Below are 21,198 nucleotides of genomic sequence, written 5' to 3'. Positions count from 1 at the left end.
CTTGAATATAACCAACTTAAATCTAAATTCTATCAGTCACGCCAGGCGGCGGCGGTAGCACATGCCTTTAATCCCAGCATTCGCGAGGCAGAACCAAGCAGATCTCTGTGAGTTCAAGGCCAGCCTGGTCTATAGAGCAAGATCCAGGACAGGTACCAAAACTACACAAAGAAACCCTGTCTTGAGAAGCCAAAAAATTTCTATCAGTCACAACAATCTCACCTATTCACAGATTCATTCAGTAAATACTTAAGCAGCACACACAGTGCTCTTGATACTCACTCTTCGAGGCCCTCACGGAGCTTACATTCACAGCAGACCCAGACAACAATCGAATTGCTGTATAATGCAGGGCAAGTGGTGTGATATGCTAGGAATTCAGGTGAGCTACAGAAAGCCAGAAGTGCCATTTCAGACAGACTGGAAGGCCTTCCTACTGCCTTCCACTCCTAAGTGACCACAAAGCACTTTGACACCTGGGGTTTTTGTTTTGGTTTGGTTTTTTGTTTGACCTGAGGTAGAGTCTCACTATGTAACCTGGGCTGTCCTGGCACTCGCTATGTAGACTAGGCTGGCCTTGAACTCACAGAGATCTGCCTGCTTCTGCCTCCCGAGTGCTGAGATTAAAAGCAAGGATCAGACCTGAGGCTTTTTGATCTCATTCTTTCTGAACTGTATAAACAGCGTCACTCAGCTCTGATCTGAGTAAGGTCTCCTTACCTCTAAGTTCTAATCCCATGCTGGCACAAGTATGATTGATAGCTCAAAAAAGCGAAACCTATGGAAGACAGCTCAGCCAGTAAAGACATGAAGACCTGAGTTCAGTCCCTAGAACATATGTAATGAAATGCCAAGTGCAGTTGCACACACATGTAAACACACACATGCATGCATGTGCACACCACACACGCACACAGAGACACACACACAACACATATTCACAGTCTACAGAAAAACATCCCACAGCAGGTGGACAGCACCTGAGCTAGGCTTCCCACGGCTAGCCTCAAGTTTCCATATGCACACACATGCACACACAAACATGTACATACAGGCATTCACAAAAAGGAAGGGAGGGAGGGAGGGAAAGAGGGAGGGAGGGAGGGAGGGAGGAAGGGAGAAGAGAAAGAAGGAAATCAAACTTCTGTCCCTCTTTGCACCAGTATACCCATCAAACAACTCTCTTTGTGACCTGCAGAGATGGCCAGGTTTGCTGAGAGCACTTGTTTCGCAAGTACAGAGACCCAGGTCCAAATCCACAGCATTCATGTAAAATGTCAGGTCCAGCTGCATGTGCCTGCAGCCCTGGCTGGCATTGGGAGGTGAAGACAGGCACATCCTGACAGCATGCTGGCTAGCCAGCCTAGCAGAAACGGCAAGTTCTGATTCCCTGAGAAACCCTGGCAGAAGGGTTTGGCCCACATTGAAAAGAAGACACCTTAAGTCATCCTCTGGCCTCTGGGTGTGCATACACCCACCTGCACATCCAAATGCATTTAACACACACACACACACACACACACACACACACACAACCACACCACGTTTCCAGCGATTTCTAAACAACTTAAACCTCTGATGCTTTTGCTCCTTCATTTCACTACAGGAAAGTTCTAGTAGTTCTTTCTCAGTGGTCCCTACCCACCCCGTTGTGCTCATTCTGACTATCATCTTATTTAAAGGCGGCTGGGGGACTCAGGAAATGACTCAGAGGGTAAAGAGGCACTGGCTGTCAAGCCTGAGGACATGAATTCCATCCCAGGACCACACGCTAAAGGAAAGAACAGACTCTCAAAAGTTGTCTTCTGACCTTTATACACACACTGTGGCACACACATACACACACAATAAAAATGTAATTTTAAAAATAAATAATAATAATAATAATAATAATAATAATAATAATAATAATAGCAACCAGAGATGATTCAGTGGGTAAAGTGCTTCCCACACAAGCATAAGGTGCTGAGTTCAGATCCCCGACGGTCATGTAAAAGAGAGGGGCACAGCCCACAAGTCTATAGCCCCAGCAAAGGAGGCAAAGACTGGCCAGTCCTGGGGGTCTCTGCTACCCAGTCTAGCTGCAATGGTGTGCTCCAGGTCAAATGGGTGACCCCATCCTGAACCCTCAACACACAGAGAGAAGTGACTGAGGAAGACACCCCTCCACACAAATAAACGATTAAACAAACAAAAATAACTGGAAGTTTTGGAGAAGGTTTCTCCTGCCCAGCTGCTGAACGCAGTGGCGGAGTTCAGATCAAACCAATCCCTTGAACCCGGTTTCACATCCTTCAAGGTGTGGCCCTCTCAAACCTACCAGTCCAGCTGTTCAGTTAGAGTCTGAACTGTGCCTCAGTCACCAGAGGATTCCAGAGACTGTGGATGCCCTAAGCACTGGGACTTCACGATGAGACTATATTTGGAGGTGGGCCTTCAAAGACGTAAGTTAAAGGGAGGTCGAAAGGAGCCCTATTCCAGTTCATCTAACTGGTGCCTTAAAGGGTGCCAGTGTTAGGGAAGGCAATGGCCCTGTGTGTACACATCGAGAAGGGTCCATGTACATACAAGTCAGGGAAAGAAGCGTCAGGGGAAGTCAAACTTGCTGGGTGTGTGTGTGTGTGTGTGTGTGTGTGTGTGTGTGTGTGTGTACACATGTATGAATGCACCTACGTATGAAGATATAAGTAGAGGCCAGAGGGTCAGTCTTGGGTGTTATTCCTCAGGTACCGTACACCTTGAGATTTTTTTGTTTTGTTTTGTTTTGTTTTGAGATAGGAGCTCTCTTTGGCCTAGAGCTCACAGAGTGGGCTAGGCTAGCTGACCACAGTCCCAGGTATCTACCTGTCCCTACCTCCTCATGACAAGATTACAATCATGGCCACCATGCCCAGCTTTCTTTTTTTATTTTTTAGCATGGGTTCTGGGGATCAAACTCAGGTCCACATGCTTATACAGCACACATTTTACCAACTGAGATACCTCTAGAACCCTAAATCTCTATTTTTTAAGCAGCTAAGTCGGGAAATACTTCGCTGTAACAGCTCTAACAAACTAATACTTGATTCCAGTATATTTATATCCTTATGGACCACATTAGAAAAGGCACATTAATTCTCGCTACAAGCTTTATCCAAGCTAAAGTTCTTGCCTGTAGTATTTTTCATCCTTTGTTTGAAATCACAGGGTTTCCAAGTGAAGCAAACTTTGGTCCAAATCCCATCCATTCACTTCATAACCACCTACCATTAACTGTCTCTTCTAGGACTCATTTTCTCATCCTTAAAATGGGTATTTAACTATTTTTGGTCAGTGGGTTGGTTAAATGAGTCAGTATACATGATATGCTTAGCATACCAATAATGATAGTTATCATTATTATATTTTTTTCAAATCTGTGTTTAATATTTAGTAGTTAAATGTTCTGACACCTTTGGCTCACCAAGCTAACTTGAAGAAAACACAAGGAAAGGGGACAATCTTGAAGTCAGGTTTGGAGCCCCCTTCCCACAGGGCTTCAGCTGCCTGGGAACAGTGAAGAGTTGGTATGACAGGCCATGGGGAACTGCTCAGAGTTTCTAAGCACAGGGAAACATCAGAGATGGCAGCTGGGTGCACGTAGGTAAGTAGGACACTGTGACAGTCAAGGTCATGAACAGCTGAACTGGAGTGGTATCCACAATGAAAAGGGGGGATGCTATTCAGGGGAATGATTCAGAAGTATAACCCATAAGGCTGTCAATGGACCAAACACCAGAGAATGGACAGAATCAGACCACTGCAAGGCTGACAGTGTAGGGTACATCATGAACAGAATTAAGAAAGCCAGGTGGAGAACAGGGGGAGTCTGCGTTTCCTCTTCTGCTGCTGGCCTGCCTCTCCTCTTCCCTGCAACTGATAGAGCAATCACTGCCCCATCATCTTCAAGAAGGCACCCACAATCCGTTCATAAATAGGAACCTTTATACAAGGCTACTAACATTTTTAAAGAGAGGCACCCCCAAAGTAAAATACCATAAACTTTGGGGCTTAAACTATGAATAACGTATGAACCTATGAATATAGTATGAATGAAATCTAGAACATGGCCCCTGAATATTGCTGCCACATTGTACCTCCTGTGTACAATGAGTGACAAGCCAACTGGGATCTGTCACCATGCCCTAAATATTTAATTCGTGTTGCGTGTAAGAATCTCTCTTATCTTCAAGCTGGATGCTGTTCAACACCGTGAGTAAACAAACAGAACTGTTTTCCTTGGTTGTTCAAGAGATAGAGAACTTTGGCCCAGGATGACAAGCTTGGAAGGCTCTGTTCCACCCGCCTCTGCCATCTTGGATTACGTTCATCCGACATGACACTTGCTATTTCAAGGGTAAATTCGGGAGCCTGGCCCAGAAAACTGGAATTTTAGTTTCCTCTAACCCTTGCTTTTCATCTCAGACTCAACCCACCTCCTTGCCCTTAGCAGAGGTAAGAAATAGAAAGTCCTTACAGCTTTCCTGATAGCTTTCCATAGACTGCTATTCCAACTAGAAAATGAATCATTTTCGCCATTTTTTACATTGTATTTGTTCAACAAAAACTCACGCAGCAACTGTGTTACAACGTGGAGATGAGAGGATGGAGGCAAACAAAGGAGGAAGTCAGAGCCACCCAATTCCCATCCTCAAGGTTCTCTCCGCTCATCTTCAGCCCCAGGCCAAGTCATCGCATCTGTGAATCACCTTGTAGCTCTGGCCCTTTTAAATCTCGGGGAAACCTCCCAGGGTTTCTTTTGAATTTGAGAGCCGGTGGCAAGTGGTCCAGATGTTTAAAGGATCCAGTGTGTATGAAATCCAGCACATTACCCCAATGGTTTTCATAGGCACAATTTCCAGCCATCCACTTGTTTCTAAAGTACAGGGAAACTTGAAAGGTTCTGTTTCCGTCATCATGGTGCTGAATTCGGAATCACCGGGCAGATTCTGTACTCTTAGCTTGGTTATCAACCCTTGGCTTTACACTCATGGTACACACACTTATTCACTCTACTCAACCGAACACTGCAAAATACGTTAAGAATAAATAGGCAGAGCTGGCAAGACAGGACTGTGGGTAAAGGCACTTGTCGCCAACCTTAATGACCTCAGTTTGAGCCCCAGAACCCACATGGTAAAAGGAGAGCACTGAATCCCACAAGGTGTCCTCAGGCCTACACACACAGCGCGCGCGCGCGCACACACACACATACACACACACACACACACACACACACACGCACGCACATATATGTGTGTACATACACAAATATATATAAATGTTATTTTTTAAAAAAAAAAAGGTTTTAAAGGAGAAAAAATGGTCATGATATAGCCACTGTGAAAACTGGTATGGCAGAGCTTCAAAGAGTTATACATAGGACCAACAAGATGACTCAGTGGGTAAAATCACCTGCTTCAATAAGTTCAATCCCCAGAACCCACAGTGGAGGGCGAGAGAACTGACTTCTGAAAGTCTGGCTTCCACTGTGCCATGCACACAGACAGACAATAATAATAATTCAAGTTCAGCTTTAAAAGCCAGGCGGATCTATGTGAGTTTGAGGCCAGCCTGGGCTACCAAGTGAGTTCCAGGTAAGGCGCAAAGCTACACAGAGAAGCCCTGTCTCGAAAAACCAAAAAAAAAAAGAAAAGAAAAGTTATACACAAAATTACCATATGATCTGGTAATTTAACTTCTGGGTATCCAGCCAAAAGTACTTAAAGCAAAGACTTAAACAGACACTTGTCTACACAGGCTCATAGCACAAAGCTCATAACTTTGATGTCATGTATGATTTTGCCATAATTTTTTACAATATTTTGAAATATTTAAAGATATATTAGAAGAAAACTTCTCCTGTGGGGGGAAAAATTGAAATATTTAAAGATATATTAGAAGAAAACTTCTCCTGTGGGGGGAAAAATAGAAATAGTTCCTTCTTTGACAACCTGGACTTTTAAAATTCTTGACAATAGTGGAGATAGAAAAGAAGACACCAAGAGACAAGCAACCAGAGAAAAGCTGTGAATGTCATTTGGATAAGTGCACATAGCGCATTTACAGCAGGCCATTTCAATGTTTTTTGCCCCTCTGCATGGCCTATAGACATTTCTAACACATTTCTTTCCTAAACACTCTCCCTCATGGGCATTTAATACTGCAGAAATTCTGCACACTGATCTGCATGCCATGGCTCCCTGCAGGGCATGCAGATGGATGGGCACTGTAATAGCTTAAGATTTTTCCCCCCCAAAGAACCAATATCTGCCCTCTTGGGGTGATGTTACCCACTTTGAGAATACACAATTTATAGCATGAGCCCCTCTCCATTGGGTGCTTTTCAAGAAGCAAAACTTAACCAAAATAATCAGAGGGGCTGAGAGTGGACATGAATTACACAGTGCATTTTGTTCGTAGCTATCCAAGCAGACTCACTTTTACTCCACCACTCAAGGGGCACCACAGTGCCTGTAGGAAATGCAGGGTGGAAAGGGATTGTGAGACGTTTCTACAAAATAACCAGGGAGAGTAAATGTGCAAATAGTTTTATGTGGCTTTCTGGAGGCTACCTATGAAAGCAGATATTTCGGTTAGCTTATTAGCTCACTCTGAGACATCAGGGATGGTACAGACTGGTCAGCGGGTTTACCCAAGGCTCCCTTCTTCAGGGGCAGCGGCAGTGGGCCTGTACCAGGGGGAGTGGAAAGGTTCACCCAAAGTCTATCTTTCCAAAAATGGAGGGAAAGGTCCTGAGGGGGGGAAAGGGGAATTTGTTTCAGGATATCCATTCCTATGATGTCTGCTAGTGTTTCCGAAAAGAACACAGAAAGTAAATGACCAGCTCTTACGAAACCCTTAGACCAGCCACTCCTGTGGCTCCAGTCTTTGAAGTCCAAAGCACTTTGCTGTGGTCTCCTTCAAACGTGTATCATCATGGCGGCCATCAAGCAAAACTGTGTCAGTAAACTATGAACAGAGAGTAAGTGGCAGCCAGTACTCAGCCCAAGGGGCAGAAGGGTCCTTGGGAAGAAACTGGCCTCTCCCATGGCACATCTGTATGATTGGCCTCTCCCACTGGCATATCTGTATAACAACTGGCCTCTCCCACTGGCACATCTGTATAACAACTGGCCTCTCCCACTGGCACATCTGTATAACTGGCCTCTCCCACTGGCACATCTGTATAACTGGCCTCTCCCACTGGCACATCTGTATACACTGGCACATCTGTATAACTGTCCTCTCCCATGGCACATCTGTATAACTGGCCCAGTGGCAAATCTAGACTCTACCACTTAATAGATCTGGGGGACTCTGAGCCAACTGCTCAGTCCTCCTGAGTCTGGGAAATCTGGCTGAGTACAATGCACCTCAAATGCTAATATGAGGAAAAGCTGAGCTGCCGTCAGTTCACCTCCTCAAACAAGTGTTTATAAACGTTAATTTCCAGTCCAGTATTTTCTCCACAAAATACTTGGGGCCTCGCAGTCCCAAACTGAAGGGACAGGAAGTGCTTTAACCAGAAGCCACAGATGAGAGCTCAAATGAGCTTCTTCAGCCACCCTGGGCAGACATGATGCTCTCTGAGCCCATGAAAGATTTCATAATCCTGAAACTGTCCATCAGAAGAGGGCTGTATTCCCCTCTTAGATATATTCATGGCCTCCTTCCATAAAAAGCAATGGAAACTCAATATACTGCTTAAAAGAAATGCCAAACCACCAGAAACTTTTGGTTCATAAATCACAGTTACCTACTTGTAAGTAAACGTTAAACATTGGTTAAATTGAGAGCTATGCAAACCTGAGCTCCGAAGAAAACTCCCCGTTTCCCATTCTGACAACAAGTAACGCTCAGATCCCACCTGGAAACATTGACCCTCTCACCCTCAGGAGTGCAGCATCAAGCCAAGGAGATCCAAAGGTGAAGTTCAGCATGGGCCTCAGAGTCTTCTTAGTAAGCTGAGGGGACAGAGGGAGAGGCCACCAGATCAGTGTCAATCATTAACCAAAAGGCAACAGTCTTCAGGCGTGATTTGTGGTTGTCCTCTGAACAATCAGCAAGCCTTCCTGGAGATCATGCTCCCAGGAGTCTGCAGTTTGGGGAAGATTGGTTTCTGCGTTCTGAGAACAGGATCTTTTTTCGGGACAAAGTAAAGGACGGGTATGTCCCCTTTTCCTTCATAAGCCATCTTAATAACTGTTATGCTGACCCGGGCCCTACCTGTACACAAGGCGGAATACCATCAAGTGCACAACCACAGTATGTGTTGTGCACTGACCTCCTCCCCTGACTCATCCTAGAATGGCTTCTGTCCCTTCAGGGCTTGTTACCTGTACCCTGCCCAGCTGTGTCCTGAACCCACAAAATGTTAGCAAGATGATACAGAGAGTGGAAGGCACACTGTGTTCTCAGGCCAAATAAAAACACGTTTACATGGCACGTGGTTTAAGCTTTTCTGTATCGGGGATAACTAAAGTTAGTGACCGGGATTGGAAACTTTTCTATTTTGTTATCCAAAAAACCTACTGTCTAACAGTGGTTCCCAACGTTCCTGATGCTGCGACCCTCTAATACAGCTCCTCATGTTGTGGTGACCCCCAACCATAAAATTATTTTCATTGCTACTTTATACCTGTAATTTTGCGGCTGTTATGCATCATAATATAAATATCTCATATGCAGATTATCTAATACGCCACCCCTGTTAAAAGGGTTGTTTTACCCCCCCCAATGGGTTTTGACCCACACGTTGAGAACCCTGGACTAAGAGAAGCAAAAAACATTCCACCCAACCAGATACTGTATTTCTTTAGATACTAGATTCAAATTGAAAGTGTACGTATTGCCAAATGCTTAAGATTTACATAATAAATGCCACATTCTCTTTGGGCCGGCCCCTTTGCCCATTATAGCCAGTTCACTAAGGCCGGTGAAGAGAATCTCTAATCCCTCCCATCTAGAACCATGCTTTCACTTGGACAAAACCTTTCAAACACTTCAAATAGATTGTTATAAACCTGCAGGTTCTGCCAAGCCATCACATCAACTCTTTCTCTCATTCATAAAACGGTCATTCATAAATTTTAGTTTTATAGAGGTAATATGAGAATTACCTACGGTATGCTATAAAATATTTCAATCTACTCAGATACGTTTTTCCATAAAGGATGCAGTTTCATGTTTACCCTTGGTGAGAAAATATACCTTTAAACCCACCCATCAAACTTCCTGGGAAATTTCCACCTTAGGGTACCAACCATTCTCCATCACTGGCTAAAGATAAATTCATACATTAGAGTTACAATGTCTTCATCACCCAACATATGCACCCTCCACCAGTATCTTAGTTCTTCATGGGCCTTCAAGGCAAACAGACACGATTTACGCTATTACCAAAATATTAAAACACCCTCCAAAAGCAAACAAACAAAACCTGCCTTAAAATACTTTGCCACAAAGCAAATGTTATTATTTAAACAGCAGACAACTCCCAAAGAAAGAATATGGGAAATGAACCAGGTGAGGGCAGTTTAGCACTTAAGAAACCTTTTCATGGGCTGGAGAGATGGCTCAGCAGTTAAGCACACTAGCTGCTCTTCCAGAGGGCCTGAGTTCAAGTCCCAGCAACCACATGGTGGCTCACAGCCATCTACTACGGTAGGATCGGATGCCCTCTTCTGGCACAGAGGCATACATTGAGACAGAGCACTCATAAACATCGAATAAATGAATCTAAAAAAATAAAAACAGACACCTTTTCATGTTAAATATCAAATAATGAAAGTATACCTTTGTGTTTGAAGATTCAAGTCACACAACTACATAAAAGCAAATCAGCCGTTTCCAGCTGTAAGCAGCGAGGATGCCCCAGTACGTGAGAGCATCAGAAGGGCTGATGATCGGCTTCCTTTTGAGGTTACATGATAAGGAGCAGTTAGGCCGCCTCTTGTCTCTAGAGCTCGCCGCGGCTCTGCTGACCTCGTGGCAGGAGGAGCCAGCCCCGGGCCGCGGCCTCCTTTATAGCGCCGGCTTTCTTCTTGCCAGCTAAGTGGGCAGAGGGGGCGGGGAAGCCCAGCACGCCTAAAATACACCCTATGCTCATCCTCGGGTTCGATCGGGGGGTGCGTGGGCACCGAGAAGGGCCCGAGGAGGCGCAGGGGACAGCGAGGACTAAGTTTGTGGACTTTTTCCGCACTCTGGAAATTCCCAGGGCCAAAAAGGTACCGACCCGAGCCCCGGACATTCCCCGCGAGGGCCGGCTCCAAGACCCGGACTGGAGCCGCGCGGAGGAGTGAGAGGCGGCGCAAAGCTGTTTTTTTTTTTTTTTCGCCGCCCCGGTCCCGGTGTCCCTCCCGGGAATCTAGGGGATTAGGCCTCCTCGTTAGGGTCGTCTCTCTACGAATTTCACTTTGTCACTGTGGCTCCCTAAGGCGTGCAGATGGAACTGTCTGGAGGGTCACTTCCCCCAGTTCAGCTTTGTGAGCACGGCCATCAGAACAGTGGCACCTCTGTTCCTAACCCGCATCACCAGTGAAAGGAGGGATGGGATGTCTTCACAGGGTGCGGGCTGGCACAGGTGACGGGGGAAGCGGGCTTAACTGCGGACCAGCCGTTGCACAACACTCAAGGGGTTTCTCCTGACATCCAGTTTCACTGTTGGGTTTTGGAACACACGCTACGGTGGTTTCGGTACTGTTTTTCATCATCTCCAGGCATTCGCTCTTACAGTCTAGTTTGTGATTGCATAGGAAACACCCAGGGTCCTTATTGGGGCCGTAAGAATGTTCATCTGCATCGTAACTTCGGATCCTTAAAGCTCAAGAGGCCTGACGAGCTCTTGTTTGATTAAAAAATCTAATAAAAAGAAATGAAATTTTGTATGTGTGTAATGCATCTCGGTTAGCATTTTTTTAGAAAAGATAAATATCCTAAAATGAGTTTCTGGTAGTTCGGTCTCAGAGAAGCCCACACCAAAAAGTGTGGGGTTTGTTTGTTTGTTTGTTTGTTCCTTTGTTTGTTTCTGAGCGCTTCTTTTTCTTTTAATCCCCCGTGCTTAAAATATATATTTAAAATGCCATTTCATACAAAAAAAATCATCTAAAAGATTTAAAAGTAAGTGCACTTTAAAAGGATGGGTTAAGCTGAACTGACGAAGTACATTTTTGCTACCCTAGTTTCTGTGTCTTAAATTTCTGCTTCAACAGAACTGCTCCAGCATTCCCAGGTGCCCCTAGAACTCAGGTACTGCGGACCCACTTTGAAAGAGGAAACAGCAATTCCAAAATCATACCACCCATGTAGCAGCTCTTCTGAGTGCACCGACCCTACACTGTAGAATAATCCTAAATATATCTTTGTAGGAGAATTAAGACGTCTTGTTACTTCCCTCCAGGATGCATTTTCCTGCTCCACTCAGTGATTGTCATTTTCTTCATCTGGGTCCAGAAACAGGAAACTCACTTCTACATGTATCATGTGAATATGTAAAGGCTTCCCATTTTTGTTCTTCCCAAGGATTCTGATTTATCAATCTGAAACTTACTATCTCTAGCCAGGAAAGTCTGTCAATGGTATTAATATACTGAATGGTAAGATGGTTCACATACCTTGGAATACCTAATATCTGTTCTGTATTTGCTGAGTTAATTTTAATTGCATGGCATACATGTGGAGGGATATGTGCAAGTGAGTGCTTAGTGCCCACAGATACTAGCTAGGGGCTAGAGCCACAGGCCGCTGTGAGCCTCCTGAGAGGAATGCTGGGAACCAAACCTCAGTCCCGCTGCAGAGCCCTGCAAACTCTAAAGTGTGGAGACCTTTCTCCAGCTCCAAGAGAGGTTATTCTTAACAGGATAACTTCGAGAAGATATAATTTCCATAGAATGTTCTTATTATGGGCTTTTCCTTTCACAGTAAATCAACCATTTCAGCTCAGGAGTATGGGTCACTCAGTTATATTAATACTGCCACTTCAAATATTATTTTATTTGTATGTGTGTGAGTGTTTTTCCTTGTGTGTATGTATATACTCCATATGCATGTGGTGCCCGCAGAGGCCAGAAGGGGTCAGAAACCCCTCTCCCGCAGAATTGGAATTACAGATGATTGTGAGCCACCATGTGGGTGCTGGGAATTAAACCCACAAGACCTCTGCAAGAGCAGCCAGTGCTCTTAAGTGCTGTCCCATCTCTCCAGCCCCACAAATTCATATTTTATTTCAACAAAATTGTATATAAACCAGTTTTAATATTTTATTACAAGTCCAAACATCCAACCATAACGGCCAACTGACATAATAAAACTGTTACTAGATAGCACAATTTTAGGCAGACCTTTATAATTATTAAGGCTATTTAACATATAAAAATATTTATACTGTAGGTTAATTTTTTTAAAGGCCCAAATTACATGTACTCTGTGATTCTAACTCCAGCGATAACTCAGGAATTGGGTGCTAGGATCAATTATACTATAATCTGTGGATGACCGACTCCTTTATAGAAAATGGCATAGTATTTGTGTATAACAAACATCTTCCATATGCTTTAAATCATCTCTAGGTTACTTATAATACCTAATAATATGTAAATGTTATATAAATAGATGTTACACTTTATCGATTGTTATATATAATAATGGCAGGAAAAGTCTGTATACATTCAGTATAGATGCAATATTTTCCCAAATATTTTTATCTGAAGTTGGCTGAAGCCAGTGATATGGAACCTAGAGATAAAGACGATCAATTGTATATGGTTAAAAAAAAAAAAAAAAAAAAAAAAAAAACAGCCGCACGCCTTTAATCCCAGCACTCGGGAGGCAGAGCCAGGCGAATCTTTGTGAGTTCGAGTCCAGCCTGGTCTACAAAGCGAGTTCCAGGACAGGCTCCAAAGCTACATAGAGAAACCCTGTCTTGAAAAACCAAAAAAAAAAAAAAAAACTACCAAAATTCTAATGTTCATTTGAATTCAATTGAATTATCTAATATTTGATTGAATTATGAATTGTATCCTTAATTAAACATTTGTAGTTTTTAAAACTATGATTCCTTTGTATTTATTAAGAGTAATATGTATTTAAACATTTTCATCTGACATGCTGAAATTCACAAGCATGTGAGACTAACTAGCCTATAAAAATTTTATAAGGTTGAGAAGCCCTTATCTGAAGTCCTTGAGACCAGAACTGTTAGATTTCAAATTTTAGATTTGGGAGTATTTGTGTGTGTGTGTGTGTATATCATATATGTGATATACACTCACACACATATATGTATATAACTCATTAATGTGTCACGAGCCTAAGTAAGAAATGTATGTCTCACATATACTTTATATATATAGCTTGAAGGAAATTTTATGTAATGTTTAGTATGTCTGGTTTCTAAAGATTATTTTTAAGATTTTTTTTTTAATTCTTATTGTATGAATGTGTTTGGTTAGTTGGTTGGCTGGCTGGTTAGTTGGTTGGTTTGTTTTGAGACAATGTCTCACCACATAACTCTGGTTAGTGTGGAACTAACTCAAGACCAGACTGGCCTTGAGTCCACAGAGATCTGCCTGCCTCTGCTTCCCAAGAGCTGGGATTAAAAGTGTATGCTACATCTGGTTTTTAGTATTTTTATCTGTATGTGTGTGTGTCTGTCTGTCTGTGTCTCTGTCTGTTTCCGTGTGTGTCAGTGTGAGTGAACGCTCCATGAATGTAGGTGGCCCTTGTAGACCAAAAGAGGGCAGTGGATACACCTGTAGCATCAGTTACTGGTGGTTTGTGAGCCAGTTGGCATGGGTGCTGGGATTCAGGCTCAGTCCTCTGGAGGAGCAGCAAGTACTCTGAAATCTGAGCCATGTCTCCAGCCCCACATCTGTCTCTTGAGCGTGACCCATTGATTCAAAAAGCTTTAGATTTTGGAGGATTTTGGATTTTCAGATTAGAAGTGCTCAACCTGTATCTAACTGTTATAGGAAGTATTTAGATAGCATTTTAGCTTCTATAAAAATTTCCACACTGGAGTATATAAAGACAAAAGAGGCATGAAAGTGCTAAAAGGGACTTCAAGAAAATGGGCCGTCAGACCGTTAAGACCTTGTGCAAACAAACGGAGAAGCAAAAACTGAACAAGGACACAAGAGACCAGCCATAGAAATCACTCTAAACCAATGGTGGGCGGTCCCTGAAACTTGCCCAGAAAGTGACTCTTTGGCTTCCTCCCAAACTCCTCCCTAAGGAACTATTCAGAAGTTCTCAAAACAAAAACAAAACCTCTTTACATAAGTCAAACAAGCCGTAGCTACGCAGGGCCATGGACTCCGTGTACTTTAGTCCAATTCAAACTTGAGTCCTTCCTGTAAAAAAAAAAAATGGAGCTAATATCACCTAAACCATTGAATCATGACCAGAATTAAGTACTTGATAAAGCCTTGAAATAATAGATAAGCAATGTCACTTCTCTAGATCAATCTTCTCTTTGTCTCTGTTTCTCAAAATGTGGAACCCTACAACTGCACCAGCATCTCTGGGCATTTATCACAAAGGTTAATTCCATAATCCCCTGGGGGCGGGTATAGTACCTAATTCATTTTTATCAAATCCTGCAAGCTTAGGGACCATTGAAAACAAGCCATTTTAACCAGGCCGCTGGCACAGTCACTGGAGAGGCTAAGGCAGGAAGATGGCGAATTCAAAGCCTGTGTAGGCAACAAACCAAGGTCGACTAACCTGTGAACTTACTGAGACTTTCTCTAAAAATAAAAAGGTTTTAAAAAGGGGGTGGGGGTGGGGGGTGGGGCGCTGGGGACTTAGCTCAAGGCTAGAAAGCTTGTCTAGCATGCATGTTCAAATGTCAGTTCTGCAAAATCTAAGCTACCAAAATACATTTAACTTCACTGGCCTGTTCAGACACTTTCCTCCACAAAATATCTTATAAACTTAATGGTCCTCCAGAGTAGGAAAAGAACTTCCACCCTCTACACTAAAGGCCCTGATTTTTCATCCTTTGAGGGGTGCATAGTCTTCTTGCTTTCAGCATCTGTCTTTACCTCCCAAGACACCCCAACGTTTATACATGTCTGTTTCGGGAAAGCAAAAGTCAATTATAACCTCTCAAAATGCAAAAACTACTTATTAAATGATCCTAATTTTAATTTAAAGCTATTTAATATTAATAAGACAAAGTCCAATAAAAAAATGGCCAACCCCGTTATTTTTGGAAGTCCAGAAATGAGTTTGGAATGTAACTCGATAGAGTGCCTGCCTAGTATGGCCAATGCCCTGGTTTGAGCCACAGTCCAAAAAGGCAAAAAGCTAGAAGGAATAGCAGATAGCTAAATGGTAGCTTTTTGCTTCCAAGGACGAGACAATGTGTATGTATACTATATGCTCAAATCAAAAAAAAAATGCCTGTCATGGATTTTAATATCTAATTTTATTAACTTCTGATCTGGTTGAATGTCTAATTTCGGCATATGCTTCATGCCAGCTACAAGAAAAGAGAAACTACTTGGAACTGCTGATTGGAGAAACTGCCCAATTTTATGACGGTCAGCAGCATTCTTTACATAAAAGTCAGCTCTTAAGACCCACACATTCCAGAACACAAAAATAAACTTCTGTTTACATATTTATTTCCAAAAGTGGTTATTCTAGAATAAGTATCCGTCACACAAAACTCGGCTGTATCAAGTAAGAAACAATTATCAAATGCGAACACCGATCCAAAGCACAGGCTGTATGCTCTTCTGTTTTACCTCTTTCCTAGATAAAAGCAGGAAATTGTTACTATCCTTATTATAAAATTCTGACCACACATATTGGCCTTTACAAGTAATTGGGGGGGGGGGATGTCAATAGAAACTCCTGAGATACAGCAGTCTTCAGCGTGGCCATGGGAACTCTGACAATAAACACTCTCTAGTCCTGAGGAGGGATCCTTGTGCTATTCCTGAAGACATGCTCCATTTCCTTTACCAGGTAAGTGGCAAACACAGCATTGCCAACCAAATCTGTCCATTCTGTTTCCTCAAAACACTTCTCATAGGCATTAGCACAGAAATCTCCACCCCAGGAGAGGCCAGTTCAAATACACTCCTTAGCATCTTTGGTCACAAGGGCAATACAGTGTGTAGATACTGTTAATAAGAGCTCTATGATGGCTAAGTCAAGATGGAAAAATCCTATAGGTAGACACAAACGCAGTGTATACTGCCTAAGTTCTTTACAAGTTAGTATGCAAAGTACAGCTCTTTTTTGAAATGTCCAACAGATTGACAGTATCCATCTGACCATGGAGTCAATCACAAATTTTCTATACTACAAGTCAATTGGGAAGGTCACTGAATGCGATTCCTTTAGTGTTCTTGAAGATAGTTAGGTCTCCAAGGGGCATACGTAAGATAAGAACATGTCCAGCTGGTTCTTCACAATCACTTCATCTGGATGCAGCTTGTGGGGTAGATGATGAGCCAAGGTCATCTCCCAGGCATCAACAAGATAGACTCCAACCCCTGAGAACATCCTCCGAAGGACAGTGTCCAACTGAAAGTTGTACCAGTCACTGTTGAAAAGGCTCACCTCGGGCCCCAGCTCTTGGGCATTGCCTGTCCGGATGACAACCACAGTCTTAGGGCTTCGATCCAGGAGTTGGACCACGGCTCGGCGGATGTTCCGGAGCCTCCGGATATAGACTTCCAAGGGGAATGTGCTGAAGTGAGACCATACAGCTATGGCGATCACTGTATTCTTCCCCCCCACAATCCCATTCAGTTCATTTGCCACATAATGAAGCTCATTACTAAAGACGCTCGTGAAGCGGATGGGCGGACCATGGCAGCGATATTTGAGCAAGATGTTGTGTTTCTGGTCCACTGCAAGGAAGGGGCCAACGTTCTTGGGGCTACCCAAATTAAACTCCACTAAATCTGAAACAAGGAAAAATCAAATTTATGAAAACATTCAATCAAAACAGATACATTCTGAATATTCAAGTGGCTTTGTAAAAAACAGTTTTAAAAAGAACAGTACAACAAAGAGGCTCAATGTAAGTAGAGATACCTACTCTCTGTGTCCCATTTTGAATCAATGGACCTTTAATCTAGTGCCCTAATTATTCAAATCACTCCTAAATATCACATAATAAGCAATATTATCATAATATCATAAGCAATAATATCAGTGAAAGAATCCATTTATGTCTAAGATGGTTACCTCCATTAAGCCAAGAAATCATGCTATTTTCACAGATCACAGAATATTTAAGAATGAAGCTGACATTCATTCACTATCCTTTCTAATAGATGAGTATTCTATCTTCTAGGATGGGGTGCTGTAACTTTTTATGAGCACATTTCAGTAACCACACATGTCTTTTGGAAAATTCTGCCATTTGCAAAAACATAAATAAGCCTGGAAGGATACCACACTAAGTGAAATAAGCCAGACACAGAAAGATAAATATTCCATAACTTTCCTTATATGTAGTAACTTTAAGGGTTTAACTCTCTGGGGGCTGGAGAGACAGTTCGGCAGTTAAGAGCACCGACTGCTTTTCCAGAGGACCCTAGTTCAATTCCCAGCACCCACACGACAGCTAACAACTGTCTGTAACTCCAAGATCTGACAACCCTCACACAGACATACATGCAGGCAAAACACCAATGCACATAAAATAAACTAAAAAAAAATTTTTTTAAAAAAAGTTTAACTCTCAGAGAGTAGAAACTGACTGGCAGCTGGGGAGCTTGGGAAGCAAAAGGGGAAAGTTAATCAAGGACAGCTGTTCTAGTGAGGAAGCGTCAGCCTGTGAGACCTACTGCACAGCACGGTGGCTCTAGCTGACAATAACATGCTTCAGAAACAGCCAAAGAGATTTGAAATGTTCTCACTGCAAATAAATAAGTATATGGAGTGACAGTTAGCTTGATAAGATCGTTCTGTCAATATATCACATTGTATCCTCTAAATACATGCAATTATTTGTCAATTAAAAATAAATTTTTAAACCAAGAATGGCTGCATATGCTTAAAATACTAGTACTTGGGAGGCTAAGACAGGGGGATTGCTGAGTTCAAAGCTATCCAGGGCTACAGAGAAGAGATCTTGCCTCAAAATAGGTAAACAAAATTTTTAGAATGTAAAACAATCTAAATTATACTCCTGAATTAAAAAGAAAAAAAAAGGGTTTTTTTTCTAATATGCAAAAGAAAAAAGTGGTTCTGTTTCTTTTGACTTTTAATTTTACCTCATGGTTAGAAAACCATACTAATGTCCCACAAGAAAACTGTCTAACATAAAAAATAACAAAGTTAAGTGGTGGCGCACACCCTTAATTCTAGCATTAGGAGGCAGAGGCAGAGGCAGATGGATCTCTGAGTTTGAGGCCTGGTCTATGGAGTGAGTTCCTGGCTAGCCAGGTAGTGAACCTTGTCACAAGAAAAAAAAAAAAAAAAAAAAGGAGAGGAAGAGAGAGGGGGAGGAAGGAAGTGAGTCAGCGGCACAACTTAGAAATCCTTCCGCTCCCTCCCCTCAAAGCTGCGTTTCAAGGCCCAGTTCCTACAAAATCTCGGCATGTGGGAAGCAGAGGCAGGAGGATCCCCACAAAGTTGATGCCAGGTTGATATATAAAGCAAGCTGCGGGCTAGCAGGAGTACACAGCGGAACCTGTCTCATTAAATACACACATACATGAAGGTTGATAACGCAATTTCATTCACATTTTCTTAGCAGCTCTCCAGTGCCCACTACCACAGGTACCATGAACCAGCCAAGGCAGACATCAGAGTCTTACGTCACAGTTTACAGTCAATTCTGAAGGGCACAGCAGACTATTAGTCCTATATTCCCCGTAAGGGTTAAGGCCGACTTCATTTTTTCCTTTCTGCCGTCCTGAGCTTCTCCTTCAGACTCTCCCCCTTAGTTCATTACTATGTAGCCTCCAGAGTTAAAGTGAATAAAAGTTCACGTTATCATTTTCTTTTGATAAAGATCAGGCACCCACACAAGGCTGTATTATATCAGATGAAAATCTGTCTGTAAAGGGTCTGGTGGAAAAATGATCAAAACAGTCAATGTGATCACTGCTATTAAAGGAAATAATCCAGCTACGTCATCAGAAATTATGAAGCAGCAACTGCAGGCGCTTTGAAGGCCTGCCTGGTCAGCACCAAGGTGTCCCCAGCACCATGCCACTCAGGACTTCCTCCTCCCGAGGTGTTTTTTTTTTTCTAGATTTATTTATTTATTATGTACACAGAAGAAGGAGCCAGATCTCATTACGGATGGTTGTGAGCCACCATGTGGGTGCTGGGAATTGAACTCAGGACCTCTGGAAGAGCAGTCAGTGCTCTTAACCTCTGAGCCATCTCTCCAGCCCCCTCCTCCAGAGTTTTAATCTATGTTCAATAACTCCAACTCAACCGTGTCTGTGTCGTTGAAAAACTGGAAATGACTTCCTACCTTTTGGAGTAAAATCTACTTCCTTTTCTTTTAAAAAATAAATTAGAGAGGATTAAAAACAAAAAAAGTCATAAGCAACTCACACACAAAACAAAACATAACTCCATTTACAGGGCGGGAGAGAGAACTCAGTGGTTAAGAGCATTCACTGCTCTTCCAAAAGTCCTGAGCTCAATTCCTAGCACCCACACAGCAGCTCACAACTGTCTGATGTCCTTTTCTGGTGTGCAGATGTATGTACCAACAAAGTACCCATATATATAAATACACAAATAAAGAAATCTTTTTTAAAAACTCCATTTACAACCATTAAAAAAAAAAAAAACAGTCCCCATGCAGGCTGAGGAGATGGCTCAGTTGGTGCTCTCTGTACAAATATGAGGATCTGAGTTTAATCTCCAGAACTCAAGCAAAGGGGGAAGGTGGTCCACATTCCTGTAATCACGGTGCTGGAGAGGTGCTGGAGAGGCAAGGACAGCCAGGCCTCTCAGGATCACTGGCCAGTGGAAAAGACTCTGCCTCACAAAACAAGCTGGACAGAGTCTAAGAACACCAAGGCTGACTTGGGCCCCCATGGACATTCGTTCACACACACCCATCTGCACCCATACACGCACGCACGTACAGAGACACACACAAATAGTTCCCACTGTTCCTCAATAGGTGAGCACACAACCTTGGAGAAGGAAAGAATGCCTTCTGTGCATAAGTGGTAGGTCTCCAACCAGTCCAGTCTTATTCTGGATCTGAGGACTAGTCTCAGAGCTAGGCAGACGCTAAGAATGCTGGGACTTGCCCAGAGTCTCTCAACAGAAGCCATCTCTATGTCAGAGTCCCATCGATGCGAGACCCAGTGGATGCCTTTGCTACAAGGACACATCAGCTAATTCCTTCCAGTAAAATCCTGTATGGACCTAGAGTTGAGCCAAATAGAACCAGAAAAGAAACAACTGGAAGTGGCCAACTGTTTTATAATCCAATTAGTAGAAGTGGCCAACATCTGTGAGGTGACATGGTTCAGCTGTCTAATCGGACACAGAGTAATGAAGCTCTGAGAAATAAATGACTCATCCAAGGCCAGAGAGAGACAGCGGGATAAGCCTCCGTATAACCCGCACTTCGACCAATCCAAGACTCTCCTATGGACCAGATGCTGCCACACATCTTCTTTAGTCCTCTGGAGAAATTGCCTCCTCACCTGACGCCTCTCTTCAGGCACCAAAGTCTGATTTCACACAGACATACGAGAACCAGTTATAAAACCAAAAGCAAAAGCACCAACCTGGGACAAACATAGTGAGGTATTCAAACCACTGCCTGATCGTTGAGTCACCAAATAAATACACCATTTTTCTTTGCAAGCATTCTGTAACGTTAGCAGGGTCATTAAAATGGCGCATCTTAAACCTCCTGGGCCTCCACTGGTCTTTGTAGAAATATCCAGAAGGGAAAGTTCCTGAACCTTGAGATACTTCTAGGTCATCAGTTTCTGCAAAGAAAAGGGGAAGATCTATTATAATATTCTGAATTTCATCTTCAAAAACAGATACAAAAAATGTTTCCAGAAAAAAAAAAAAAACTATACCCACATATTTGCTGGCCTGCAAGCTTAGAGGCAATACTTCCTGTTGTCATAGCTTGAAGAAATCCCAGGCTTTCCCCCCATACTAAAATGGGAAGATGAGAAGTGGGTGTGGGGTACTGGAGGGCACGGGGGAGAAAGT

The 21,198-nt window shown here is 42.9% G+C and overlaps 1 protein-coding gene across 6 annotated transcripts in view; it reads right to left on the bottom strand.

Annotated features, from left to right (window-relative positions):
• Positions 1–13,300: 13,300 nt before the first annotated feature.
• Positions 13,301–21,198, bottom strand: part of Nxpe3 (neurexophilin and PC-esterase domain family member 3) — a 73,620-nt gene continuing 65,722 nt past the window's right edge. For 5 of the 6 annotated variants that reach the window (XM_059276931.1, XM_059276932.1, XM_059276928.1 and 2 more), the window contains 2 exons: positions 20,757–20,963; positions 15,537–16,940 (listed from right to left, as the gene is read on the bottom strand). In XM_059276931.1, coding sequence (XP_059132914.1) covers positions 16,390–16,940; positions 20,757–20,963 — 758 coding nt within the window. In that variant the 3' untranslated portion in view covers positions 15,537–16,389. Of the gene's footprint in view, positions 14,370–15,536; positions 16,941–20,756; positions 20,964–21,198 lie in introns of those variants that run through there. The other variant, XM_059276934.1, reaches the window with a different exon arrangement.

This window comes from Peromyscus eremicus, chromosome 12 (genome assembly GCF_949786415.1).
Source record: "Peromyscus eremicus chromosome 12, PerEre_H2_v1, whole genome shotgun sequence".
Taxonomy (NCBI): domain Eukaryota; kingdom Metazoa; phylum Chordata; class Mammalia; order Rodentia; family Cricetidae; genus Peromyscus; species Peromyscus eremicus.
The sequence above is the reverse complement of the archived record's forward strand: the minus strand, read 5'-3'. Positions and strand labels throughout refer to the sequence as shown.